The sequence below is a fragment of the Microtus oregoni genome, unplaced genomic scaffold (assembly GCF_018167655.1).
Source record: "Microtus oregoni isolate MIOR12 unplaced genomic scaffold, Mior012 000047F_ref0000412, whole genome shotgun sequence".
NCBI classification, from domain to species: Eukaryota; Metazoa; Chordata; class Mammalia; order Rodentia; family Cricetidae; genus Microtus; species Microtus oregoni.
In genome coordinates this window covers 17,205,342-17,232,283 of record NW_024543221.1, presented here as the reverse complement: position 1 = coordinate 17,232,283, position 26,942 = coordinate 17,205,342, and the positions used below count along the sequence as shown (strand labels likewise).

The following is a 26,942-nucleotide window of genomic DNA, read 5'->3' as shown; positions in this document are numbered from 1 at the left end:
TTAGTTTGCTTTTTGTGGCTGTGTGTGGTAAACATCAGGACCAGAAGAGGACAGGGGTTATTTCGTCTTATATCTTATAGCGTGTAGGTAAAGTCAACGTGGGAACCCAGGAAGGAAATAGGAAACAGGAAGTGAAGCAGAGGCCATGGAGGAATGCTGCTTACTGGCTTGCTCCCCATGGCTTGCTCACCTCCCTTTCCTCTACAGCCCAGATCACTTGCTCAGAGATGACACAGCCCACGGAGGGCTGGGTCCTCCCAAATCAATTATTAAGTATGAAAAATATACCATAGACTTGCTCACAGGCCAATCTGATGGCAACAATTCCTTTACTGAGGTTCCTTCTTCCTAGATAGCTCTAGCTTGTGTTAAGTTGACATAAACTCCCTAGCACCATTGATACCATGTCAGTTTGAAACACAGCTATGGAACTGTTAAACTGTAACCTTTACTTTCTTGTTTGTTCCCAAGATAACATGTTAAGAATACATTAAACACAGCCTTTAAAATTTTCAACACTTTAAAAGTTCAACATCTTCTTAAAAAATTTCCAGTCTCTTAACTGAGCTTCCTGTAAAATACAAAACAAGTTGAATACTTCCTTACTCCAAGAGAGAATCAGAATACAGTTTCAATTAAAGCAAAGCAAAACCAGAATCTAACAAAGTAAATAGATCAGTGTTGACATTTGGGATTCATTGCTTTCTTAGCTCCAATGGGCTTGGACAGCTCATTTCCCTGGCTCTGCTATGCACATCACAAACAGTTTGTCCCGTAGACTCAAGCCAACTGTACTCCATAGCTGTTGCCATCCTTGGTGGCCATTCCACACTCCTGGAATCTGTGTTTTCCTGAGGTATCTACTGCAATGAAGCTGCACCTTCAGCCTCTCCTGGCCTCCAACACCAACATGCAGTGCCAATCCTGAGCTGCTCTCCATGATCCATTCATGCTTTCAAAACCAGTAATGTGTGGCAGACTCTTCTACATTATCTGCCAAGTTCTGCCACCAGCTCGATGTGCAGTCAGATGTACCCAGACTACCGCTTCTGGGTGCTGACCCTGAAGAAACAGTTCCCAGGAAATTTAAGCACTATTGAGCTTAAATCTAATCTCAGCTCATTTTTCAGCTCCAGTTGACCTCATGCCGTGGATTCTTAATTCAAAATATCTCACATACAGCCCTGGTAGTATTTACTTCCCTGAAACTTCACAAGTCAGGCCTCCATCATTTGTACACCTCTTGACAGTTCTCTTTTAAGGTCCCATAATAGCAAACTAATCTCTGAGCATTCGATGGTCTTCTCAAGCCCAATGCCCTAAAGCCCTCCACAATCTACCCCACGATCAGTTCTGTCACAGCAACACCCCCACTTTTTCTGGCACCAGTTTCTAGCCTTCTCCACAGCTATGATAAAACACTGACAGAAACAAACCTAAGACAGGAAAAGTTTTATTTGGCTTACACATTCTGACACGGCCCATCCAGAGAAGTCAGGGCAGGTGCTCAAGGCAGGAACTGAAGCCGAGGCCATGGAAGAGTGCTTGCCCAGCCTGCTTTTTATACCACACAGGACCACTTGCCCAGTGGTTGGCAGCACCAACCACAATGGATTGGGCTCCTCATCTCACATCAACCCTAAATCAATAGAGTGCCCCACACACCCTACCCACAGGCCAATCTGCTGGAGGCAGCTCCTCAACTGATGTGCCTCTCCCTAAGTAGCTCTAACTTGTGTTAAGTCAACCAGCACAACTGTGATATAATTCACGGAGAAAAGTGACTGTGTGTGTACTGGTTCATCCCCGGGGACTGTCTACTGAGCCCTTGACCAGTCCATTTGCCTCTCTAATCCCGCTCTCTGCAGAACCTGCCCTGAGCCCTTCCAATAGTACCTCCGGGCATACGCTGCCACCATCACAACCTGAGATTGGCAGAGAGCTAAGGGGTGGAGCACTCCCTCCTTTTCCCCCTACACTAGACGACCCAACTGCTAGGAGTCTGTATCCGCATGATGATGAGTTTGGACCCAAGGGGTATGGGCACCTCATGTAACTCTGGGAAACAGACAGGAGTGGCATAAGCTGGACATTTTGCCCTTCCAGCCCCCAGAACTCCTGAAAAGAGAAGAACCAACTGGGCACTTGATGATCGCAGTCCTTGGACCTGAGAGGAGGAGGAGGAGGAAAGAGAATATTCTCTATTTAGGCAGCAACCACCTGATGGACTTGGGAAAATTGGAGCCCAGACTCCCAGAAAGAACTTGCTCTCTCCCCCATAGGGAGTTAGTCATTCACCTAAAGGTGTGGGAGTCTATGGATACTAAACTCAATACTGGGGTGCCCTCAGAAGGCAGCTCTGTCTGCTTGGCTCTCCCAATCTGAGGGAGGCATGGTCAATGGCCTTACAGAGCCCTCAAGTTCCTGCCCTAGGCAGGTGCCCAGAGATAGGTGAGCAAGTTTCTGCCACTTTCTTGGAGCTTCCATAGGTGACCAGAAAACGGAGCCTCTGCTTCACAGGGCTCCTGTTGCAGTGGAGGAGAGCCCACACCACCCTGCCGATCCCTGCTCCAAAGGCAGAGACAGGTCCTTATCCCGAGGGTCTTTCGGGTGATCCTTATCCTGAGGGTCCCCCAATGTGAGCAAAGACAGGTGTTGCTCTCAGAAGGTCCCCCATGTGAGCACGAACAGGTGTTGCTGTCAGAGGGTCCCCCATGTGAGCAGAGACAGGTGTTGCTGTCAGAGGGTCCCCCATGTGAGCAGAGACAGGTGTTGCTGTCAGAGGGTCCCCCATGTGAGCAGAGACAGGTGTTGCTGTCAGAGGGTCCCCCATGTGAGCAGAGACAGGTGTTGCTGTCAGAGGGTCCCCCATGTGAGCAGAGACAGGTGTTGCTGTCAGAGGGTCCCCCATGTGAGCATGAACAGGTGTTGCTGTCAGAGGGTCCCCCATGTGAGCAGAGACAGGTGTTGCTGTCAGAGGGTCCCCCATGTGAGCAGAGACAGGTGTTGCTGTCAGAGGGTCCCCCATGTGAGCAGAGACAGGTGTTGCTGTCAGAGGGTCCCCCATGTGAGCAGAGACAGGTGTTGCTGTCAGAGGGTCCCCCATGTGAGCAGAGACAGGTGTTGCTGTCAGAGGGTCCCCCATGTGAGCAGAGACAGGTGTTGCTGTCAGAGGGTCCCCCATGTGAGCATGAACAGGTGTTGCTGTCAGAGGGTCCCCCATGTGAGCATGAACAGGTGTTGCTGTCAGAGGGTCCCCCATGTGAGCAGAGACAGGTGTTGCTGTCAGAGGGTCCCCCATGTGAGCAGAGACAGGTGTTGCTGTCAGAGAGTCCCCCATGTGAGCAGAGACAGGTGTTGCTGTCAGAGGGTCCCCCATGTGAGCAGAGACAGGTGTTGCTGTCAGAGGGTCCCCCATGTGAGCAGAGACAGGTGTTGCTGTCAGAGGGTCCCCCATGTGAGCATGAACAGGTGTTGCTGTCAGAGGGTCCCCCATGTGAGCAGAGACAGGTGTTGCTGTCAGAGGGTCCCCCATGTGAGCAGAGACAGGTGTTGCTGTCAGAGAGTCCCCCATGTGAGCAGAGACAGGTGTTGCTGTCAGAGGGTCCCCCATGTGAGCAGAGACAGGTGTTGCTGTCAGAGGGTCCCCCATGTGAGCAGAGACAGGTGTTGCTGTCAGAGGGTCCCCCATGTGAGCAGAGACAGGTGTTGCTGTCAGAGGGTCCCCCATGTGAGCAAAGACAGGTGGACAGGTGTTGCTGTCAGAGGGTCCCCCATGTGAGCATGAACAGGTGTTGCTGTCAGAGGGTCCCCCATGTGAGCATGAACAGGTGTTGCTGTCAGAGGTCCCCCATGTGAGCAAAGACAGGTGTTGCTCTCAGAAGGTCCCCCATGTGAGCATGAACAGGTGTTGCTGTCAGAGGGTCCCCCATGTGAGCATGAACAGGTGTTGCTGTCAGAGGGTCCCCCATGTGAGCAAAGACAGGTGTTGCTCTCAGAGGGTCCCCCATGTGAGCATGAACAGGTGTTGCTGTCAGAGGGTCCCCCATGTGAGCATGAACAGGTGTTGCTGTCAGAGGGTCCCCCATGTGAGCAAAGACAGGTGTTGCTCTCAGAAGGTCCCCCATGTGAGCATGAACAGGTGTTGCTGTCAGAGGGTCCCCCATGTGAGCAGAGACAGGTGTTGCTGTCAGAGGGTCCCCCATATGAGCAGAGACAGGTGTTGCTGTCAGAGGGTCCCCCATGTGAGCAGAGACAGGTGTTGCTGTCAGAGGGTCCCCCATGTGAGCAGAGACAGGTGTTGCTGTCAGAGGGTCCCCCATGTGAGCAGAGACAGGTGTTGCTGTCAGAGGGTCCCCCATGTGAGCATGAACAGGTGTTGCTGTCAGAGGGTCCCCCATGTGAGCAGAGACAGGTGTTGCTGTCAGAGGGTCCCCCATGTGAGCAGAGACAGGTGTTGCTGTCAGAGGGTCCCCCATGTGAGCAGAGACAGGTGTTGCTGTCAGAGGGTCCCCCATGTGAGCAGAGACAGGTGTTGCTGTCAGAGGGTCCCCCATGTGAGCATGAACAGGTGTTGCTGTCAGAGGGTCCCCCATGTGAGCAGAGACAGGTGTTGCTGTCAGAGGGTCCCCCATGTGAGCAGAGACAGGTGTTGCTGTCAGAGAGTTCCCCATGTGAGCAGAGACAGGTGTTGCTGTCAGAGGGTCCCCCATGTGAGCAGAGACAGGTGTTGCTGTCAGAGGGTCCCCCATGTGAGCATGAACAGGTGTTGCTGTCAGAGGGTCCCCCATGTGAGCACGAACAGGTGTTGCTGTCAGAGGGTCCCCCATGTGAGCAGAGACAGGTGTTGCTGTCAGAGGGTCCCCCATGTGAGCAGAGACAGGTGTTGCTGTCAGAGGGTCCCCCATGTGAGCAGAGACAGGTGTTGCTGTCAGAGGGTCCCCCATGTGAGCAGAGACAGGTGTTGCTGTCAGAGGGTCCCCCATGTGAGCAGAGACAGGTGTTGCTGTCAGAGGGTCCCCCATGTGAGCAGAGACAGGTGTTGCTGTCAGAGGGTCCCCCATGTGAGCAGAGACAGGTGTTGCTGTCAGAGGGTCCCCCATGTGAGCATGAACAGGTGTTGCTGTCAGAGGGTCCCCCATGTGAGCAGAGACAGGTGTTGCTGTCAGAGGGTCCCCCATGTGAGCAGAGACAGGTGTTGCTGTCAGAGGGTCCCCCATGTGAGCAGAGACAGGTGTTGCTGTCAGAGGGTCCCCCATGTGAGCATGAACAGGTGTTGCTGTCAGAGGGTCCCCCATGTGAGCAGAGACAGGTGTTGCTGTCAGAGGGTCCCCCATGTGAGCAGAGACAGGTGTTGCTGTCAGAGGGTCCCCCATGTGAGCAGAGACAGGTGTTGCTGTCAGAGGGTCCCCCATGTGAGCAGAGACAGGTGTTGCTGTCAGAGGGTCCCCCATGTGAGCAGAGACAGGTGTTGCTGTCAGAGGGTCCCCCATGTGAGCAGAGACAGGTGTTGCTGTCAGAGGGTCCCCCATGTGAGCATGAACAGGTGTTGCTGTCAGAGGGTCCCCCATGTGAGCAGAGACAGGTGTTGCTGTCAGAGGGTCCCCCATGTGAGCAGAGACAGGTGTTGCTGTCAGAGGGTCCCCCATGTGAGCAGAGACAGGTGTTGCTGTCAGAGGGTCCCCCATGTGAGCAGAGACAGGTGTTGCTGTCAGAGGGTCCCCCATGTGAGCAGAGACAGGTGTTGCTGTCAGAGGGTCCCCCATGTGAGCAGAGACAGGTGTTGCTGTCAGAGGGTCCCCCATGTGAGCAGAGACAGGTGTTGCTGTCAGAGGGTCCCCCATGTGAGCAGAGACAGACCCTCTCAGAGAGTTCTTAGTCTGATGGGAGCGACAAGGCTGAGCCCTCCAGGCTGACGAGGAGTCATACACAGCTATGGAGACTCCCGGACTGATGGAGGAACAAGTCTCTCCTCTCAGAGTCTGCTGACGAGGAGTCATACACAGCTATGGAGACTCCCGGACTGATGGAGGAACAAGTCTCTCCTCTCAGAGTCTGCTGACGAGGAGTCATACACAGCTTATGGAGACTCCCGGACTGATGGAGGAACAAGTCTCTCCTCTCAGAGTCTGCTGATGAGGAGTCATACACAGCTTATGGAGACTCCCGGACTGATGGAGGAACAAGTCTCTCCTCTCAGAGTCTGCGTGGGGAGATACAGTCCCTGCCTTTGGAGAGTTTTCAGTCTCACAGATGCTCCCTACCTTACTCTCCCATCCCCGACTCCCATCCCTTTTCCTGTCCTCTACTCCTGTCTCTGGCCTCCTCTCTTGTCCCTAGCCCTGAACCTACCATTAATTTCCTACAGCTCCAGAAGTGCTGGCCCAGAAGCCCTACAGTAAGGCTGTGGACTGCTGGTCCATCGGTGTCATCACATACATTCTGTGAGTAAAAGCTGCCGTCCGTGGTCGGTCTCAGGGTCTGCTCACCTCTTCTTCCCTCAGGATCTGTGTATGCATGTGTAAGCACAGGCACACAAGCTCACTTGTGTACACACATACTCCTACTTATGTACACACACACGCTCACTTATATACACACACAAGCTCACTTATGTATACACACACTCACTTATGTACACACACAAGCTCACTTATGTACACACACAAGCTCACTTATGTACACACACACTCACTTATGTATACACACACTCACTTATGTACAGACATACTCCTACTTATGTACACACATGCTCACTTATGTACATATACATGTTCACTCTTGTACACATACAAGCTCACTATGTACCTACACACGTTCACTCATGTACATACACAAGCTCATTTATGTACACACACTCACTTATGTACAGACATACTCTTCCTTATGTAGACACACATGTTCACTCATGTACACACACAAGCTCACTATGTATATACACACACAGATTGTACACACACACACACATACACACACACGTCCCCTGACCTCTAAGCCATGAACAGAAGCCAGCATGCACTAACTCTTCAGCCCCCTGGACTACCCTCATTCGGGCTCTGTAGTCCCACCCTCTGTGGGACTCTGCTGAGTTCCAGCCACTCTGTGGAACCAGCAGAAAATGAGAGGTCACGGCTTAGAAACAAGGCAGGCTGAAGCATCTCTGCTCCCTACACCCAGCAGTGACACCAGGCAAAGGCAACATCGTGAACGAGTTTCCCAGGCACGTCCACAGACGATCGGGCACTCCCTTTCCTGGCCTTCCCAATCCAGCATCCCCCACCATAGCAGCCAGCTTTGTTCTTAGGGAATAACCCTTGCCTCTTAGTGTGGATTCCGTTAAATAATGCTCTAACTCATTTACTTAAATAACATCTGCCTGAGTTGTCCCCTAGGCTAGGTGGGACCTGGCGATGGAGCTCAGTTGGTAAAGGCCCTGCCTAACGTGCATGAAGCCCTGAGTTCAATCACAGCACAGTATAAAACTGAGTGGCGAGAAGGGGCTTGGAGAGAGTAAACTCAGAAGTTAAGAACACTTGCTGCTTTTCCAGAAAACACACATTGGACTAGTAACTCGAGCTCCAGGGGGATCCGACGTCCTCTTCTGGCCTCTGCACATACCTGTGTATGTGTGACACACAGACACAGATAAGCATATAAAATAAAGCATCCTTTTGGAAAATAAAACCTGGTTATGCATCCTGTATGTGAGAAATGTAATCCTAGTACTCGGGAGATAGAGGCAGGAGAAGTGGAAGTTCGAGGTCATCCTTAGCTATATAGAAGTTTGAAATTAACTTGGGCTATATAAAACCCTTGTCTCAAAAAGTAGACCAAAACATCCTTGTAATGTTCCCTATCCTACTTAAGGGTGCTCTGTAGAGATCACCCAAGAGCCAAAGGACGTAAGGGCTCAGTGGGCAAATGTCCTGCATAGGGTCCTTCCAGAGACTCCTCTTCTGGCCTCAGCTCTGCCTGTGCTCTATGGGACCTTCCCGTTCTGAATGATGAATCTTTAGTCACACTGCTGGTCTGAGAGCCTCATTGACTATGAATGTGTACAGTGGGAGGCTGGAAGAAAGAGAAGTTGGTCCAGGGAAGAGGGAATGTCTAGCCGACTCTCCCCTTCCTGTCTCCCTGCAGGTTGTGCGGGTATCCTCCTTTCTATGAAGAAACGGAATCAAAACTTTTTGAGAAGATCAAAGAAGGCTACTATGAGTTTGAGTCTCCGTTCTGGGATGACATTTCTGAGTCAGGTGAGTGCGAAGGCAGAGGCTGCAAAAGAAAAATATCTTAATGTAGTTGACGGTCCCCGGGACTCATACAGAAGAAGCTGCCAGAGAGAGTATAGAAGTCTTTAACTGGTTCAAAGGTGAAGCATTTGAAGCTAGGACCCCTGCTCTTGCTTTCCCGGAAGAAGGCACGGTGCCTAGGGAGAGGGTGAGGAGGGGTGTGGGTCAGGTGAGAGGCCAGGAGTGGAAAGTCCGGCAGAGAGAAGGGTTATAGGCAGGGGACACAACCTGGTGTTAGGTAACAGGACAAAACAGACCCTCGTGTGAAATAAGGCAGCATGCATGCTGGGCAGGAGAAAAGACAGGGCAGGAGAGAGGGCAGGGTATGGATGCTGGGCAGGAGAGAGGGCAGGGCATGGATGCTGGGCAGGAGAGAGGGCAGGGCATGCATGCTGGGCAGGAGAGAGGGCAGGGCACGCATGCTGGGCAGGAGAGAGGGCAGGGTATGCATGCTGGACAGGAAAGAAGGCAGGGCACACTTGCTGGGCAGGAGAAAGGGCAGGGTATGCATGCTGGGCAGGAGAGAGGGCAGGGCACGCATGCTGGGCAGGAGAGAGGGCAGGGCACGCATGCTGGGCAGGAGAGAGGGCAGGGCACGCATGCTGGGCAGGAGAGAGGGCAGGGCACGCATGCTGGGCAGGAGAGAGGGCAGGGCACGCATGCTGAGCGGGAGAGAGGGCAGGGTATGCATGCTGGGCAGGAGAGAGGGCAGGGTATGCATGCTGGGCAGGAGAGAGGGCAGGGTATGCATGCTGGGAGAGAAGGTGGTATGCATGTTGTGTGTAAGAAGGGAGCACACATGCTATTTGGTGGAGAAGGCAGCATGCATTCTGTATGTGAGAAATGGGGCATGCATGCTTGTAGGGCCTGGTAAGTGGTAGTTGGAGATGGAAAAGCTAGCACTCACGTGTTAGCCCACGTGTTTACTGGCAATTGCACGCACATAGTGTGCAGGCACATTGTGTGACGTGACTGGCAAGGTTCCCCTGTGTGTGTGGGTGAGGCTGCCTGGAGCTCTCTTCTCGGTGGCTTGTGGTGGGCCGTTAGGTGGTTTGGATTTTTTCCTCTCCTTGCTTTAAGACTTAAAACTGCCTCTTTGCAAGATTAGCTGATGCCTTCACTGCCACCCACCAGCCCGGAAGTGAATTTCTATCAGTCATGAAATCTGGTCCTTAACTGAGCCTCTGATTCCCCTTAGCCAAGGACTTTATTTGCCATCTGCTGGAGAAGGACCCAAATGAACGGTACACCTGCGAGAAGGCCCTAAGGCACCCCTGGTGAGTGAGACGTGGGGTGGGCTCTGTCTCCTTTCTCCTGCTTCCCAACAACTCCCAAGATCTCCCAGACATCAAGGCCAGTGCTGAGGCACCCAGGAAACACACACATGTTCATCAGGCCCAAGGAGCCAGTAGACTGACATGTGGGGGCCAATGACCTGCTCTAATCACTTCCAGAGGCCAAGGTCAAGGGTTCATTCTTCAGGCTAGGTGTCAGCTCCCACATGGTAAAATGCTGACTGCTAGCTACCACAAAGCCAACCTGTCCTAAGGAGCATGTTTCTGGTAGAGGGCATGCCTAGGTCAATCCCTGATTCTGGATAGTAGTGTGCGTGCGTGTGTGCGAGTGATGTGACTTGATAAGACAGGTAACTCTTGAGGCACTGCCGTTTCATATCACTCCCAGTCCTCACACTTGTCCCACCTCCTTCCACAGCAAGGACAAGGTCCTTTGCCTCTCCAGGCATTCTCTGATCTTATCCAGGCTTCTTTCTCCAGTGTCCCCGATTCTAGCCAACCATCTCTGATCCAGAGAGGATCCAGAGCTAGACCTCTCTTCCTGCTTCCCCACACCCTCACTGCAGGCTTGTTCTTTACCACACCTTTGATCACCACAGAAAATACCCCTTCTCTTTGTAGTGCACCGTGACCGTCTGCGCTCCATGTGCTACTATACAGTTCGTGAACCAGGCAAGGGGCTGGAGATTGAAACACACAAAGACACACAGACAGAGACACGGGTCATCCTTGAAACAGGAATGCCCCCTTTAGTGTGTCCAGGGGCAGCTTATATAGGGATCCTTAACGGATAGCCAAGCCCCAGCCAAACCCACCAGAAACCACTCTCCTGCCATCGGGAACTCCTGAGGGTCTCGTGCTCAGAGCAGCTGCAGGCTGTCTCAGAGCAGAGGAAAACAAGTTGTTTACCAGAAATTCAGGATCTGCGGGTTCACAGCTCCCAATACTCTTGACTTCCATGCCTCCTGTGGGATCCAGATCCCTGCACAGAAGCCCCGACTTCTCAGTCCATGCAGACCTTCCATTTCTCCTTTTAATTACATAGCTCTGGCCCATGGCATGAGATACAACACAGCTAGAGTAGAGGCTCCTGGCAACCATGTCCCCATCTCTCTCACTTATTTCTGGTCCCCTGGTGGTTGTACCAGTATCATGCACATGTCAGGTGCCTCAGGAACTCTTAGAGACAGGTGACTAAGAAGCCGAAGAGCAAGGCACGGCCTGCTTAAGGTGGTTTTGCAGAGGGTATCCCCGCACAGACTGAGCCAAGAGGAGCGGTTACAGGTTGCTCTGTGATGTAAAGGGACAGGTGACCGACAGTTGAGATTTTGCGATCGATGGCACCCACTCAGCCCTGCTGAGGATCACACAGAATGCCCGCCAGTGCTCACAGCTGTGAGCCCTCACTTGCAAATGGCAGGTGATGAGCACACAGCCCCCAAGACCACAGCTTATCAACACTGTTCTCAAAGTCTTTTGTTTTGACAAAGCACAAGCCCCCTAAGGCCTGCCCAGGGAGATATAGGAGCCCTTTCCTGCTGGAATCACTCTCCTCCTGGGATATCCTACCAGTTGAACCTGTTCCTGCATGCTCAGAGCCCTGTCCAACTTCTGACTTGAGTGTCAGGGCCACCTGGTAGTCAAGTCCCCTCCTACATGCCAGGATTGATGGGAACACGGCCCTGCACCGGGACATCTACCCATCTGTCAGCCTCCAGATTCAGAAGAATTTTGCCAAGAGCAAGTGGAGGGTGAGCTGTGCTCAGAGGCTGAGCGTGCCCTGCGTTTTCTGGGTCCGCGGGAGGCTGGACCACCTGGGGTAGGTGGACGGGTTTCTTAGGGCATCCCTCCCCAGGCAACAGCAGTGCCCTGTGCCCTCTGTGAGCTGGGTTGTGGGCAGATTGGTTTCCAGAGGCCCCGGGGAGCAGCTGGAACCCAGAAGCTGCTGCAAGAGCAGAACCAGACACTCCCTGCCTCCTCAGCAAGCCTTCAATGCGGCCGCAGTGGTGCACCACATGAGGAAACTGCACATGAACCTGCAAGGCCCCAGTGTCCGCCCAGAGGTGGAGAACAGGCCGCCTGTATCCCCAGCTCCTGAAGTCTCCAGAACAAGCTCCCATGACAGTGCCATCACAGAGGCCCCTATCCTGGACCCAAGCACACCCCTTCCTGCACTGACCCGACTGCCCTGCCCGCACAGCTCCCGGCCTTCAGCTCCTGGTGGCCGCTCACTCAACTGTCTGGTCAATGGCTCCCTGCGCATCAGCAGTAGCCTGGTGCCCATGCAGCAGGGCCCCCTAGCCACTGGGCCCTGCGGCTGCTGCTCCAGCTGTCTAAATATCGGGAACAAGGGGAAGTCCTCCTACTGCTCCGAGCCCACCCTCTTCAGAAAGGCCAACAAAAAACAGTACGTAATCTCACAGACAGTTAACCTCACCCTGCTCATCTGCTCAGGAGGGGCAGGAACAATTTGCTGAAGAAAGTGAACACAAAAGTCAGGCCGGCTAATAGCAGTTACAGGGTGGAAGGAACTCCTGGCCCAGGCAAGGGAAGCTTCTGCCGCCAGCCAGAGACACCAGTTAGGTCTCACCTCTGGCTTGAAGTTTGCTCATCTATAAAACACGTCACAGAGGTATTGTTGCAGGCTAGCGGGCGAGACAGGCTAGGCTTCGGCCCTATAGTAGAGGACTTGCATTTAATCCCAAGTACTGAACAAAGGAAAAGGCAGATGTGCAAGTGGGAAGTGCTGGTGTTAGATGCTCTGAGCAGCCAGCGCTTCTCTCTCTGGGGCAGGAAGGAAGAAGGGAGCCGTTCAGGTCTTCATAGTAGGGCCTGTGCTGCCAGAACTTCAGAGAAGGGTGACAAGGCAGATGTCTTGGGTGTGAAGAACACCGACTGTCTTTCTTCTTGCCTCAGATAATTCAAGGACTCTACTGTGTCTCCTTTCTAGGAACTTCAAGTCGGAGGTCATGGTACCGGTGAAAGCGGGTGGCAACTCCCACTGCCGGGCGGGGCAAACGGGGGTGTGTCTCATCATGTGATCCCAGGAGACCATGAGGTTTTCAGGTAAGGTCTGGGGCTGGCAGACCAAGCTGGGGAACAGGGCAACTGAGGTCTAGAAGGATTAAAGGAGGGGCTCCCCCTCACCCAGAGTGCTCCCCTTTTCAGGAGACTCGTCTGACTCTCCCCTGCCTTCCTAAGCTGGCATCTGCCCGGAGGAGGACGGAGAGCAGTGGAGCCAGGATGGAGGGAGCAGCGACTGGTTTGAAACAGTAGCCTGATGCTGCCTGGGGCAGACTCTCAGAGAAGTCACAGAGGATCCCCAAGGCATGGACATTCCCTGAGACCAGGGGCAGGACGGTGGCATCCCAACCTCCAGGTCTCCCAGCCTTCCCATCCCACATCCCCTCATCCTTCGTGCAGTGGCTCTGTGCAGTGTCCCTAGATAGCTCTCATCTGGGTTTGTGTTGTTTGTTGTGAAAAGCTTATGGGCTGGCCAGGCTGTGCCACTTCCTCCAAGCAAAGCCATAAGGAGTCTGACTCCGACTCCCTGCTCTGCATCCTCACTCCTGCCCCTCTGGCCAGCAGCCAGACTGGGCTCATTACCATAGTACCTGCCTCTTCGCATGAATGCCAGGCTGCTCCCAGAGGCCTGGGGGCACTCACCACTCTAGGCCTTCCCTCCAGGACTAGCTTCCCACTGCGCAGAGACTCAGAAAGCTTCAGAGTTCTCCCTGCCTCTGAAGCACGGCAGTGCCCATCCTCCACGGTGGAGGAGAGAAAGCCAAGACAATGGACTGTGAGCTCTTCTCTCCCAGCCGCACACCTCACACACCACTAAGGAAGAATTCGGGGAACTGTTTTCATGTCTGCCAGGTCACCTGCCTTGGCTTCCTCTTCTCCCCTGAAAGTCAGGTGCATCGTTCTGTCTGTCTGTGTTTCTTGCCATCACACCCTCAAGCTTTATGCTCTGTGTTGTGCTCAAATAAAATGTACATATTTTTCTCTATGAGGCTTTACTCATTCCATCCAAGTCAGAAGGAGCTCATGGACAGCTGGGCCATCCTGGACATCTAAAAGTTGGTGCAGCCAACATATATTGGAAGCCAAGTGCCTGGATACATGAATCACCCAACTCATTTCAACCCCCTGGATCAGGTTCCATGAATGCTATGGTTCCTGCTCTGTTGATGACTGCTTTAGAACATGAAGATGAGGCTAGCTCTGCCCTCACAAGCCACACTGAGGCCACGGGTGAATGTGCACACTGAGACCATGGGTGACTGTGCACACTGAGACCACAGGTGACAGACCACACTGAGATCACCACGGGTGACTGTGTACACTGAGACCACGGGTGAATGTGCACACTGAGATCACCATGGGTGACTGTGCACACTGAGACCACGGGTGACTGTGCACACTGAGACCACGGGTGACTGTGCACACTGAGACCATGGGTGATTGTGCACACTGAGACCACAGGTGACAGTCCACACTGAGATCACCACGGGTGACTGTGCACACTGAGATCACCATGGGTGACTGTGCACACTGAGACCATGGGTAACTGCACACTGAGATCACCATAGGTGACTGTGCACACTGAGATCACAGGTGACTGTGCACACTGAGACCACGGGGGACTGTGCACACTGAGATCACCATGGGTGACTGTGCACACTGAGACCACGGGTGACTGTGCACACTGAGACCACGGGTGACAGTCCACACTGAGATCACCACGGGTGACTGTGCACACTGAGACCACGGGTGACTATGCACACTGAGATCACCATGGGTGACTGTGCACACTGAGACCATGGGTAACTGCACACTGAGATCACCATAGGTGACTGTGCACACTGAGACCACGGGTGACTGTGCACACTGAGACCACGGGTGACTGTGCACACTGAGACCACGGGTGACTGTGCACACTGAGACCATGGGTAACTATGCCTTGTTTCCCTCACTTGTCTGATGGAAACCATATGTGTGGCTTGCCGGACACGCTGCCCCCAAAAAACTTAAATGGTCAATAATGAACAAGAAGTTAATCTAAGCCAGGTCTGATGGCATGCATCTATAATCTCAGCACTTGGGAGGCTGGGCAGAGAAGGAGCACTTGGCCCAGAACAAGGCTCTGTGATTAGTACAAGCACAGTCTATGGTGGTTTGAATAAGGATGGCCCCAATAGGCAGATATATTTGAGTGCTTGGAAAGAGGCACTATTTGAAAGGATTAGGAGATGTGGCCTTGTTGGGGTAGGTGTGGCCTGGCTGGCGGAAATGAATCACTGAGGGTGTGCTTTGAGGTTTCAAAAGCTCAAGCCAGGCCCAGTGTTTCTCTCTCTCTTCCTGCTGCCTTTGGATCTGGATGTAGAACTCTCAGCTACCACGCACCATGGCAATAATGGACTAAACCTCTAAAAGAGTAAGCAAACCCCAATTAAACGCTTTTCTTCAATAGAGTTGTCTTGTTCATAGCTTGTCTTCTCAGCAATAGAGCACTGACCAAGACACAGCCCTTCATGCAAATGTGGAGGCCTGTGCAATGATACTGCGTCTCCTACAGACTGTTCACCCCGTTAATAGGGAAACAGCCCCTGTGGTAACACGAGGAAGAGATGGCAGGAGCACCAAGGAAGACCACAGCAGGAGAGAGGCAGCTGCCTCCTTGCATAAAGTGGTCGCACCAGCGAAGCAAAAGCAGACAGGAAGCCAAAGCTGAGAAAGGTTTCCAGGAGCCAAGGATAAGAAACTGTGTGTCCTGGTGGCTGAAGAGTTCCAGGGAGCTGCCAAGCCTTAAGGGACACGGGGTACAATGAAAGCTATAGCATGTACAAGCTGCCCAGTGCCCTGGCTGCTGGTGATTAAAACCAAACATGCCACCAGCTTGAGCGTCTGAATCTACATGACCAACTTCAAAAGCCTCGCTCTCAGCACCGGAAGCTGAGAGTCTCTGGGTCTGCTGTACCACCCCATCCTTTGGCAATCGCAGGCCACAGACTGCCACCTAGAGTCTCCCCTCTCCTACGCTGCCTGGGTAGAGCAGAGGACGCTGAGGTAGTGGAAACAGATGGATACCAATCCCGAGACAGATGAGCTCAATCTGCCTGAGTCCAGAGGCCAACTGAGCTAGACTGGGTAATCAGAGCAAGCCACAGGACTGAGTTCACAGGAACCTCAACAGGAGGCAGGAAAGGTGACAGAGGTTACTTAATACAGACTCAGATCCTTTTCTTCTTGAGTTTCCAGGCTCTTGTTCAAAGATTTTTTTATTGGGCTTTGTATTTGTATCACTCTGTGTAGTTTTTGTGTTGATCCCAATTTCTACCACAGTGGAGGGCAGGAGTAGGTGTGGGGGGCACACTGTGCAGCCGAGCTGTAACTTCAGCTGTGATAGCACCCACACACACACACCATCTCCCCTTTAAATGTGGTCCTGTAAGCACCGGCTCAATGGCAGTCAGATACCCAGCAGCAGCACACCCAGGGTGACCAGACGAGGCTATCGATGGTATCAAAGTGTCCTAGGGCTAGGAAACACTCCCCCGCCCAGCGTGCCCTTCCAAGGCAGAGGGGAATATGTCTGAAGCTGGGGCTTCAGGTCACTTGCAGGTGGCATAGTAGAGCACACGCCCATTGATGTAACTGCGGATCTGCTCCACGCGCTTCTCCAGCCCCGACAGGTCTGCGGAGCGTAGCATGATGGCCTGACTCCCGCGAAGCAGCTCTGACTCCATGTCTGAGGCAGATGGAACAGCCATGGGGGAGAATCAGAAGGTGAGACACGAAAGGACTCCCAGTCTGTCCTTCCCCTCCCCCAACTGGGAGGCAGCAAGGACAAGAGTCTCCGCTAAGCGCCGTCAACTACTGAAGCAGACCGTTCTCAATTATGATCTGCTCCTCCAGCCCCATCCCATGCAAAACCTGGCAGGACCAGGCCTTCTCTCCATCTTCCCTTTATCTGACCCTCTCCTCCATCCAGGCTCCTGGTTATTCCAAGGTGATGAAAGACTGGATTGCCCCCAAGATTAGCAATCCAAGTAGGGCAAGCAGTCCTCAATCCTACCAATGGATTCTGGAAAAAGCTGGCCAGGCGACTTGGGTCTTTCTTTGCTTTTTTTGCCCTATAGTATCACTCCAGGAAAATGTTCTGCTCCCCATCCCCAGGGCGCTCATGTACCATCCCCAGGTAAGACACACCAAAGTTCTCTCAAGTGACCCAGGCAGCCCGGCCTCACACTGGAATCCCCGCTACTCTACTGTGATAGCCTGGGCTTTGCCGGGGGTAGGGAGGGAATGCGGCCTGCCTCACAGGGTAGCACTGAGCAGCACTGGCTATGTCAGAAGTCACCTTCTCACGAAGCCCAAATCTGACCACTTCTTGCTTCTACCTATGTAGAGGAATCATGTGTATGGCATTTCTTGGACACACCGGTCCCACCATCACATCTATAGGTCTGTCAGTATCTTACTGAAGATGGGGTAGCCCTCACCATCCCCAACAGGGGCAGCAGCATTGGCCCTGGGCTGATATGCAGCCAGTGAACCTCCACGTGGAATTGCAGGCCGATAGACACTGGAAACACCTATAAGGTTAAACATCCACTGTTCTGTTCCTTGCTCCCCACACCCCAGTCCCAGAGGATCCCATGAAGGTGAATCCTAAGTAGGTAAAGTCCTGCTCCCATGCTGTGTACTGAGCCGACCAGGCCACACCAGGGGTTAAGTCATTCCGCTGTCACCCTTGAGCTGTTGCCTCCGGTTGGTTTGGATGCCCGATGTTTGTTCAGTCTTCGGCAGTGAGCAAGACACTGCTGACTTAGAACAACTCACGGTGACTCAGAACTCTTGAGTCTCTTTCAGGTGAGGAACAGCTTGCTCTTGCCACCACTTACCAGTTACAAAGTACTTCCGGTGACATAAGCCACGCATAGAGGCGCTTCACCGAAGCCGTGGTTTAGTGATAGAGACCCAAACAGTGGGCCTGCTTACATAATTTCCTTCTTACGTCATTTCCAGCCCACCCACCATTTTAGATCTGGGTGGTGATTCTGTTTCCTGGTGTATTATCTGCTATCTTCAGATATGATAAACAAATTATTATCTGTGGACACAGTATTGCGAGACAAGGCCAGGACAAGTGCTGAACCAACCTCCAGCTCTCCTTTGGGGTTTGTGGCCACGCCTCTCAGCAATTCCCCATAAACTCACCAAACTAATCTTTTCTATACTGTTCATCTGGTTATAAATGAGATTTTGCCAACCATTTTTATTGAAATCCAGAGGAATAATGTGTATGGCATTTCCTGGACACACCAGTGGGTCCCACCATCATATCTATAGATTGTCAGGTTCCTAGGAATGTCCCCTTTCTAAGGCTATTATTGCTATGTCTCCACGTTCCAAACCCTCCAATGGCCTTAGATGGTTCACTGCTGAGTTGGTGTCTGCCCTCATCATCGGGGCAGCAAGGAGCCATGCTACTGCCCCCTTCAGATTCCTCACCTACGTCCCTCTCCTTCAGGGTGACTGTCACATGCTCAGAACGCTCCTCTTCCTTCTCATGGCCATCCTCCTGAGGTCCTTCATTGTCCCCTAGCCTCTCCTAGGCCTAAGCCTCCTTCTTCAGATCTTACCTCTCTGACATTGATTGTCCTCTGAGCCCCTAGAGATCTGTGTCCTCATCACTGACCCGTGTGTGACTGTATAGCAAAGCCTGTGTTTTGAGGAGCAAAGACCCCAACTGGATTGTGAGTTTCTCCGGGCCGGGCCATGTAACCGGCACCTCGCTGCATTCCTGCAGTCTTGTAGCTGTACTAGCTGCTCAGGGAGTCTTAACTAGTCACATTTTCTTAGCGTTGCTGGCTTGGTTCCAATGGAATGAGTTTTGGGAGACACAGATGGGATGGGCCAGTGAAATGGCTTTGTGGGTAAAGGCGACCACCACCATGCCTGACAACCTGAACTTGACAAGCAACGTCTGCAAGCTGCCCTTTGACCTCCACAGATATGCTATCGCACATGTGGACTCCCACAACTGCACACACGTAAACTATAATTTAAAAAGTCCCTGGGTCATACTCACCTTCCATTTTGTCCATCATCTCCATGGTCTCCCCAAACAACTCCTCTGCCTCTGTCTTGATGCTCAGGATTCGACTGCCTTGCTCACCCAGCATGGGACTCTGCCCCAGCCGGTCCTTCAACTCTGTATACCTTTGCTTGAGTCTCTCGAAGCCCTGGAAAGGTAGGTCATTCCCAAATCCTAAATGCCAGTGGCTAACTGGCATCGCCCAAATCAGCTCACAGCCTCCTGGTATCCCCCAAGGGTTGGGTTTGCCTGAACTGCTCTACCTCTGAGCCCCAAGGGATGTCTTAACACTTTGTCTTTTCCTTCCATACTTGCCAGGCAGAAAATGGCAGGTTAATACCAAAGTACGTTGACAACTTGGTCACTAGACCGGGATTGCAAATGCCCATGTTCCTGCCCTGGGTAAAGCAAGTGGTATACCTGATACCCCAAAAGGACTCTTCGATCTTCTTTGTCCTGATTCTAACTAGCATGGTGGCCAGGGTGTCTGTCCAAGCCATGGACATCTGACCATGGTGGAGACTTGGGATACAAGCTCCAGAGTGGATATCAAGAGGAGTACTTTATAGATGAACTTGGAGCTGGGCACAAGCCACTGTCTCATTTGTAAATGTGTCTAGGATGGCTCTCATATCCTGCCCAGCTACCCAGAGGAGCAGGGGTAGAATTCAGACTCAGGCTGTGTTTGGGGTCCATGCTGAACCATTCTGGCTCTGTCCTGTGTGGTTTTATAGAAGGTGCAGTAACCTTCCTGCTCAGGAGTCCAGCTCTGGTTCCCCATCCCTGGGACAACTCTACCCTCTTTGTACCTCCTGGGCACTCATTGCCTGCTTGCTGGCACCCTCTGCAAGCTTCTGGGCCCGCATTGCCTGTGCCTGCTCCTGCTGGGCCTGGTGGCGGAGCTTCTCCATCCGTGCCCAAAATCCACTCATCTGCTCCTTCATGCCCCTCACCAGCCTTTCGGCTGGCACCAGGACCTGTTGGACCTTCGGGGAAAGATAGAGGAATCAGGGTTAGTGTTGGGCCTCACAGGCATCACGGGACCTCGTTTTCCTAGCTTGTCTCTCGCTCTTCAGGGAGCAGAGTCTTCCTGACCACAATGCTTTGACTCCAAGCTACCTTGCCCAGTGATACTCAGGTTTTCCCCTTTTCCAGCTCCACTGACTTCATACCCAATGCAGCTCAGAGCCCATCCCTGCTTTTGCATCCTGGTCAGGTGAGACAAATCTGCAGCTCAAAGCCCAGCAAGTGTATCTAACTAGGTGGCACCTAACCAGCTCACATTCTAGCACCTTCTTGTACCTAAATGGTTCGTTACCTCTAAAGTCTTACCTCAGCAACCCTTTCCTGGATGAGCCGAAGAGAGCGGCCAGTGCCCTGCATAGTGTCCTGAGCTTCCTGCAGAGCCATGGTCCCCTGCCGAAGGTTCCCAACCACATCATCAACCTGGCCTTCCACAGCTTGGGCTCGGCTTCTGAGTAAAGGAAGGGGAAGGGAATGAGTGGGCACCAAATGAGCGAGTATGATCTTAGTCCACACCAGTCCTGGAGAACATGGCTCTTAGGCAGACAAGGGAAAGCATTGGCTCTCTCCCCACAGGACCCACCCAGAGACAGCTGAGTATGACAGTGATGCCCACAGCACTCTTGGGACACGAGCTCCCTGTGTGAAGTACTAAGTCAAGTGAACGAAATGTACCCTGGACCCTGCAGATATAGCCTAGCTTCCCTGGCATGGTAAGCCCCCTCCCCGTGTTACAGCCCCTGTACCCCCTCTCCCAGCCACAAGGTTGGGGAGTAAACATGGACCCAGTTCCATTAGGAAGGCACTGGGGCCAGTGGCCATACCTGGCCTTCTCAGCCTCAGCCTGGAGCCTGCGGGCCCGTGCAATGTCCTGCTTGGTTTGGGACAGCACCAGATCCACATTGGGGAGCCTGGCAGCAATGGCCTGGATCTCTTTCATCTTGCGCAGCACTGTGGCTGAGTCTGTGGGCAGCCAGAGCGCCAGGACAGCTTCACTGACCTCTTGGATGGTGGCTGCGTCTGTGTCAGGGTCTGGAAGACAGCCAACCAAGTCATCAGATTAGAGGCCCCTTCAGGCTGGGTAGCATCCCTGGGGGATGTCTGCTATAGTCCTGCTCCTGGAAAAACCCAGGCACCTTTCTCTGGTGCTGCTGCTGCTGCTGCTGCTGCTGGGGTCAGGGTGTTTCCGGGACACTATAGGATTCCTGTCCTGTGTACTGCCGAGAGGAGGAGGGATGTGGGCACAGCTGTGGCAGCTAAGTGTCTGGTGCCACAGGAAGCTGTGGGCTTGGAGGAGGAGGTGGTGCCAAGCAGCTGGTACTGAACAATGCCAGCAGCACATTCATAATCAGCTCCAAATTGGGAGGGAGCGGCCAGGAATTGGAGCTGCTTCCTTGGCAATAAGACCCCTCCCCTTCCCTGCCCCCCTCTTCAGGCCCAAGTACTCATGTTCACAAAGGCAGAAAAGGATTACCAAGTTTTGCCCTGATCCTAGCCATGGAATCCAGAACCAGCATTCGCCGTTGGCCCTCGCCTGTGGCATGTGACCCCACCCCCATGGAAATGCTTGTCTTCCTGGTTTGACTCCCTTCTCCTGCTTCAGTGTGAATCCCTGAGGACAGAGACTGGGTTTTTGTCCATTCATGTCCCCAGATCTCCAGCTCAGGCCTTCAAAGGGACTTTGCATTTGAGGAGTAACCGAAAAGGCACTTGCTCTTCACTGTTCCTGCCTCTTGGGTTCAGTCTCCTGATCTGTGACATGTTTTGAATGACCTCCACACACACACACACACACACACACACACACACACAACACACACACACACACCCTGGGCTGTGACATGTCACCAACAGTTAGCCAGAGTTTTTACAAAGAGTCTCAGAGAGACCCAAGACACAAGTACAAAAATGACACCTTCTCATCTCTCGGCTGCTTCTGCAGATATCACTCTGGAAATATGTGTCCACTCGACCAGATAGTTTAGCCTAGCCTGAACGCCTCTAGGGTTCTGGGACTAGCTTGTCTTCACAGGCAGCAAGTGACATAGGTCCTAGCCCGTCCCTGCCCTTCCTCACACAAGGAGGAAGGACCTTCTTGAGAGAAAGGAGATGAGATGCTCCAGGTTATGCAGCAAGACACTCAAGGTCCTGGGAGCTCAAGATGCAGCCCTGGTCATTTAACTAAGCCTTCCCACCTCACACACAGCTCCATGGGGATCTACTCTAGACACGCTGCCCCTTCCTGGAGCCCAGTCTTGTTCTCCAAATGGGGCTGAATGGACACCTTTCCCAGAAAGCCTCCAGCCAAGATCATAGCCCCAGCCAGCATAGGTGCTTCCTATGCTTTTCACGATGGTGGCAGCAGCATGCATGACTGGGTGTACAATCCACTCAGTCATAATGTTCTGAGGCAGAGGGGTCTCAGTAAACATGGGCATGCACAGCCCAGGCAGTGAGGGCGAAGATCCCGTCAGACTCTGCCCCGGCCCTTGTGGGACTCAAAATGACTTAGTGGGAATGAGGGACATATAAAAGATAAATCATAACCCTGTGTGACCTGCAGGGTGTGCACTGGGCCAGCAACGGGGAAGCACCTCCTTCAGGACCAGGGAGGCTTCCTGGAGGGTTGGGAAACCTGAGAGGCATCTTAGAGGAGAAATTAGTCAGGTCAGAAGAGGCAATGGAAGGGAGAGAATACAGAGAGGGGGGAAAACATCAAAAGTAAGGAGGCACTTTTGTGTGTGTATGTGCATGTGCACCATGAGAGTGTGTGTGTGTGTGTGTGTGTGTGTGTGTGTGTGTGTGCCCGCATGTGCTTGTGTGTGCACCACCTCCAGCTGGATACCTTCTGGCAGGTCACCTCACACGGGAATTGGAGGTAATAGCAGTACTTAGCTAGGGTGGCCCGGGTTAAGGGATGTGATACAAAGTCCCTCAAACACTGCCTGTACTTAGGAACTGCTCCATAAATCCCGCCTGAGAACTTCCTCAATTCCACCTGAAGGGCTAACAAAGGCAACACTCCTCCTTCATCCACGGGCCTCCCACTCTCTCCTGCGGCAGCAGCAGCTGGGATTGGCACCGCCTACCATGGGTCTGCAGACTAGAATCCACCAAGTGGTGGTTATGAGAACTCTCAGGGGTCCCACCCACAACCAAGCCTCTCTCAGACCCATGCCCCCTTTGCCCCTGAACTCATCACAGGCCCTGATCTGAGGTGCAGCCTGGCTGAGAAGGGGGAGGAACCTGGAAGCTCCCACCTGCTCCCAGGAGCAGAGCCCAAGCTTCACAGAGAAGTCAGCCCCTCCCAGCCTGAGCAGGGCCTGCTCAAGCCCCAAACCTTGGTTACCCTTTTGTCCTTCTGTGCCAGGGACTCCCATAACACACTTCCCAGTGGTTCCTCCTGCTTAAGTCATGGGGCCTCTGTCGACCCCTCCCGGGCTGAGTCAGGCTTGCACCAACTACAGCTCCTGCATGGCGGGCTGTCTGCACCCAGGAGACAGCTTTGGCCTATTTGGGGTAAAACCACTGCAGTGGTGCCATGAGCCACCACTGCTGTGCCCAGCCCTTAGCTCATATCAACCAGGCTTCCAGCCAAGCAAAGTCCTGGCAGGGACCCGAGAGCTAATAATACAACTCACACTCCAGAGGCCCCTTTCATTTGTCAAAGCACATTTTGCAGCAGTTACTCGGTTCTTGGGGGAAAACTTGTAGAATACTACCGACTCCGTTTTCAAGGGAAAGTTAAGGTCAAGAGAAACGGCTTGCCCGGAGTTGAGTTCCCTGAGTCCTAGCTCATCCCCTAGGCCACTGAAGAAAGGATCTGTCCCATCCACTCCTTTCTTTATTCATCCACTCATTCATTCCACCAATCATATATATGTGCCAGAAGACCCATGAACCAAGCAGGCATCCATCCTTGCTGTCCCAGAGGCACACTCCGAATGGACTGTACAGCCATTCCTGAGTGGAGGGATACACAGAGAGAGACTACAGAAGGCCTCTCTAGGGAGGTGACATTTAAAGCTGTAACCTTGGAGCCGTTCATCCCAGGCCAGCAAGGATCAGTGACAGACCCTCCAGTGGGCAAGGACCTGACAAAGTCAAAGTGGCACCCGGTAGAAGAGATGGACAGAGGTCAGGAAAGGAGCCCGTGTTCATCTAAGAGCAAGGTGGGGAAGTTGGGGAAAGGGTAGAAGGCAATAAAATCAAAAGCCAAAGATCAGGCAAGAGATATGGCCGAGTCAGTGGACAGCAGGCATGGTAGGAAGGAGGTGGTGGACTAATGAGCTAGACATGGGCAGGAGGGGCTGATGAGAGATTGAAAGTCAGCTCACCTGTGAGGAAGCCCCGGACCTGCTGGATGAGAAGCCGTGTGCGCTGCACGTCCTCTTCCATCTGCATGCGGCTGGTGCTCACCTGGGTCTCGAGGCGCTGGGCATCTGATTGGACCTTGGACGCTGCCTCCTCAGCTGCCCTAATCTGTTGAAACACGACGTGGGTCAGAAAAAGGACAACCCCCGACGAGCCTCTTGGCAGCTCCCAAGGAATCTATGGGGCATCCTCTCCCTTGGGATCTGCAACCAGCCCAGTTTGCAAATGATATTTATGGAGGACTTTAAGAGAAATCTCAAGAGAGTAGCTCCAAATTCTACCTTACAGTTGCTGGGGGGCATAGACAAATCTCTTTAAGATCTCTGGGCTTTGTTCTCCTGACTGTCAAGTGTGAATTCCGAATTGCCCAAGGGACTCCACCCTCTCTGCCTCTTGCTCCCATCCTTTGTGGTACCTACCATCTGCCTGGTCTGCTGGAGCTGGGAGTTAAAGCCCCGTAGCTGCTCGGCTACCTGCCCTGCCATATTGATGGCCCCTCTGGCTCTGGGCAAGGCTCCCATGCAGCGAGAACCACAGGCTGTGCCATTGTCATGGGGGCACAGCTCTCCAGGGCACAATCCCGGGGTGCACGGTGTCTGCCTAGAGCTGCCACAGAGCTGTAGAGAGATGAGGGTGTCAATGAAGCCACACCACAACCACTCCCATCCCACATGAAACAGCCACACATCTCCATGGCAACCAGGACCACATTTCCTTGGCAACCCCTGAGTGCACAGCACAGACATAGGGTCAGGACGAGTGGGGTAGGTTCTGAATGGGACAGATGAGGACATGGGGCTCTCATTCCCAGTCACCTTGTTGGCAGTGAATGTCAAGTCGGGCAACGAAGCCATCTCCAAACGCAGGGCCACGAGTTGGGCTCCTCCAGCTCCTCCTCCCCCAGACTGAATCTCCAGCCCTTCTACCTCCCTGCGACTGTCCCTCAGCTGGCTCAGCAGGCTGGAACTGTCGGACACCTGCTGCGCAGCCCGGGAGGACTGCTCGTAAGCGGTGGTCAGCATACGTAAGGCTCCTGAGGAAAAAAGAGAGGGGCTGGAGGCCTTGGGTAGGGGCCTTTCTCCCTAGGGAAGAGTAGCCCATGCCCCTGTCCTCACCTGAAGGGTCTGCACTGCTTAGCTTCTCAAATTGCTCCTTCTTGCTCTGATATATCAGGAGGAGGCGATTGAAGCTTCTGTCCAGATTCCCCAGGTCTCCCGAGAAGGACTCCATCTCCCCCTCTAAGGGAAGGTCCAGAGGCAGGCCCTGGAGAGTCCGCCTGAGACAAAAGGATATTTGCTGAAATATAGGGAGACGCTGTACCTGAGCCAGGAGGAGCAGACTGCATGGGGAAGGACCTTCCACCAGGGTATGAGAGGGGACAATAAATATGCTACTGAGAATTCTGCCCAGCAAAGGCTCCAACAAGCTGGAGTCCCAGCATAGCTGACCCCATCTCTCTGCAGGTGACTTTAAATGTTCTCTCTCTCTCTCTCTCTCTCTCTCTCTCTCTCTCTCTCTCTCCTTAGCTTCTGTCAGTCTAACATCGGGATCTACCTCCATTTCTCAGCTGTTCCTGGCTTCCCTGAAGAGAGCCACCCTGCTGGCTCCCCTGGCTCCCCAGGCTGATTTTAGTTTTTACCTTATGTTTGAGCTGGTTCCCATTCTCTCCTCTGTAGCCCAACTTTTCCCCATGGAGCTCCAACCCCATTGCACACTCGCTGGCCATTCCTATCTGACAGAGGCTTGGGGTGTCACTCTAGGCCCCGAGTCCTTAGTTTGGGGGCCACTGTCTTCATGCTTCCTGCCCTCTGCTACACAACCATGCTGCCCCCACCCCATCCTACACATCTCTACCACACAACCTTGTCCAGGCACAGCATACCCTTCAGGGCCTACCAAGACACAACACATTCCTATGTTGATCACCTGTGGACTGGCCACCTAATTCTGAGACTTAGGTCATATTATAGCCCTTCCCCTGTGCAGACTACCATGGCCTCCGCTGTGAGAATCTTAGCTAACATACCTCATGTAACATGTTCCTGCTTACAGAACGATACCTTAGCCCTTGGCATGTGAAGACCATGTCTTGATATTTTAATAACCCTTGTGCAATACTTGGATCCTATTGGGCACTCAAAAGCCTATTTGGAAGGACTGGGAGAGATGGTCCAGTGAATAAGAATGTCTGTTCTACAAGAATAAAGACCTGAGTTAAAATCTCCAGTACACATATTAAAAGCTAGACCTCAATAAAGCAGGGAACTTCTGAGTCAGTGGGAGACCCCATCTCAAGGCAGTCAGTCAGTCATACAGTGACAGCAGGAGAACCCAATATTCTTCTCTGGCCTCTGTACACGAGTGTAGCTGCACACTCGTGAGCACGTATCCACACCCAAATGTGGAATGAATGAAATGAGCAAGTTCCAACAAGCTGTAGCTCATCCATTGGTTCCCCAACCCCCACACTGCCAAGGATGTCGTAACACCTCCCCATGGGTAACAGAGCCTTTTATTCTTTTTGGGCTTGGCACTATCCCTCCACCAATGCTCAGGGAATACAAGCTAATTATAGAAGCTTCAGAACCTCAGTTCCCAAAGAAGGTGCCTCTGCTGGTAGGAGGGGATGTGGGTGGGACTGCTTTCATTCTAAAGGCAAATTCAGAGATATTTTTAGTGGCCCTGCCTCTTGGGTGCCCTCTGCCAAGGTGACTAAACCAGGGCTGACAATCCCACTGACAGTCCAGGCTCAGGAAGAATGCTGGACTCAGGCTCTGGATCTGTGTCTGTACAGCTCATCACATCTTTGCTCGTCTCCACATCTGTAGAATGGAATCAACACCACACTCCACATCCACA

The 26,942-nt window shown here is 52.9% G+C and overlaps 2 protein-coding genes across 4 annotated transcripts in view; one reads left to right on the top strand and one right to left on the bottom strand.

Annotated features, from left to right (window-relative positions):
- Camk1g (calcium/calmodulin dependent protein kinase IG) overlaps positions 1-13,569 on the top strand; it is a 28,151-nt gene extending 14,582 nt beyond the window's left edge. Inside the window, exons 7-13 of the mRNA XM_041635526.1 lie at positions 6,368-6,443; positions 8,140-8,252; positions 9,487-9,565; positions 11,247-11,334; positions 11,566-11,990; positions 12,534-12,649; positions 12,752-13,569. Coding sequence (XP_041491460.1) covers positions 6,368-6,443; positions 8,140-8,252; positions 9,487-9,565; positions 11,247-11,334; positions 11,566-11,990; positions 12,534-12,624 — 872 coding nt within the window. The 3' untranslated portion in view covers positions 12,625-12,649; positions 12,752-13,569. The remainder of the gene's footprint in view (positions 1-6,367; positions 6,444-8,139; positions 8,253-9,486; positions 9,566-11,246; positions 11,335-11,565; positions 11,991-12,533; positions 12,650-12,751) is intronic.
- A 2,277-nt stretch (positions 13,570-15,846) lies between these two features.
- The window catches only part of Lamb3 (laminin subunit beta 3), a 42,082-nt gene continuing 30,986 nt past the window's right edge, over positions 15,847-26,942 (bottom strand). For all 3 annotated transcript variants that reach the window (XM_041635321.1, XM_041635320.1, XM_041635322.1), the window contains exons 15-23: positions 25,199-25,359; positions 24,899-25,116; positions 24,503-24,700; positions 24,047-24,191; positions 20,534-20,741; positions 20,019-20,160; positions 19,496-19,672; positions 18,681-18,834; positions 15,847-16,334 (exon numbers count right to left, since the gene is read on the bottom strand). In XM_041635321.1, coding sequence (XP_041491255.1) covers positions 16,198-16,334; positions 18,681-18,834; positions 19,496-19,672; positions 20,019-20,160; positions 20,534-20,741; positions 24,047-24,191; positions 24,503-24,700; positions 24,899-25,116; positions 25,199-25,359 — 1,540 coding nt within the window. In that variant the 3' untranslated portion in view covers positions 15,847-16,197. The remainder of the gene's footprint in view (positions 16,335-18,680; positions 18,835-19,495; positions 19,673-20,018; positions 20,161-20,533; positions 20,742-24,046; positions 24,192-24,502; positions 24,701-24,898; positions 25,117-25,198; positions 25,360-26,942) is intronic.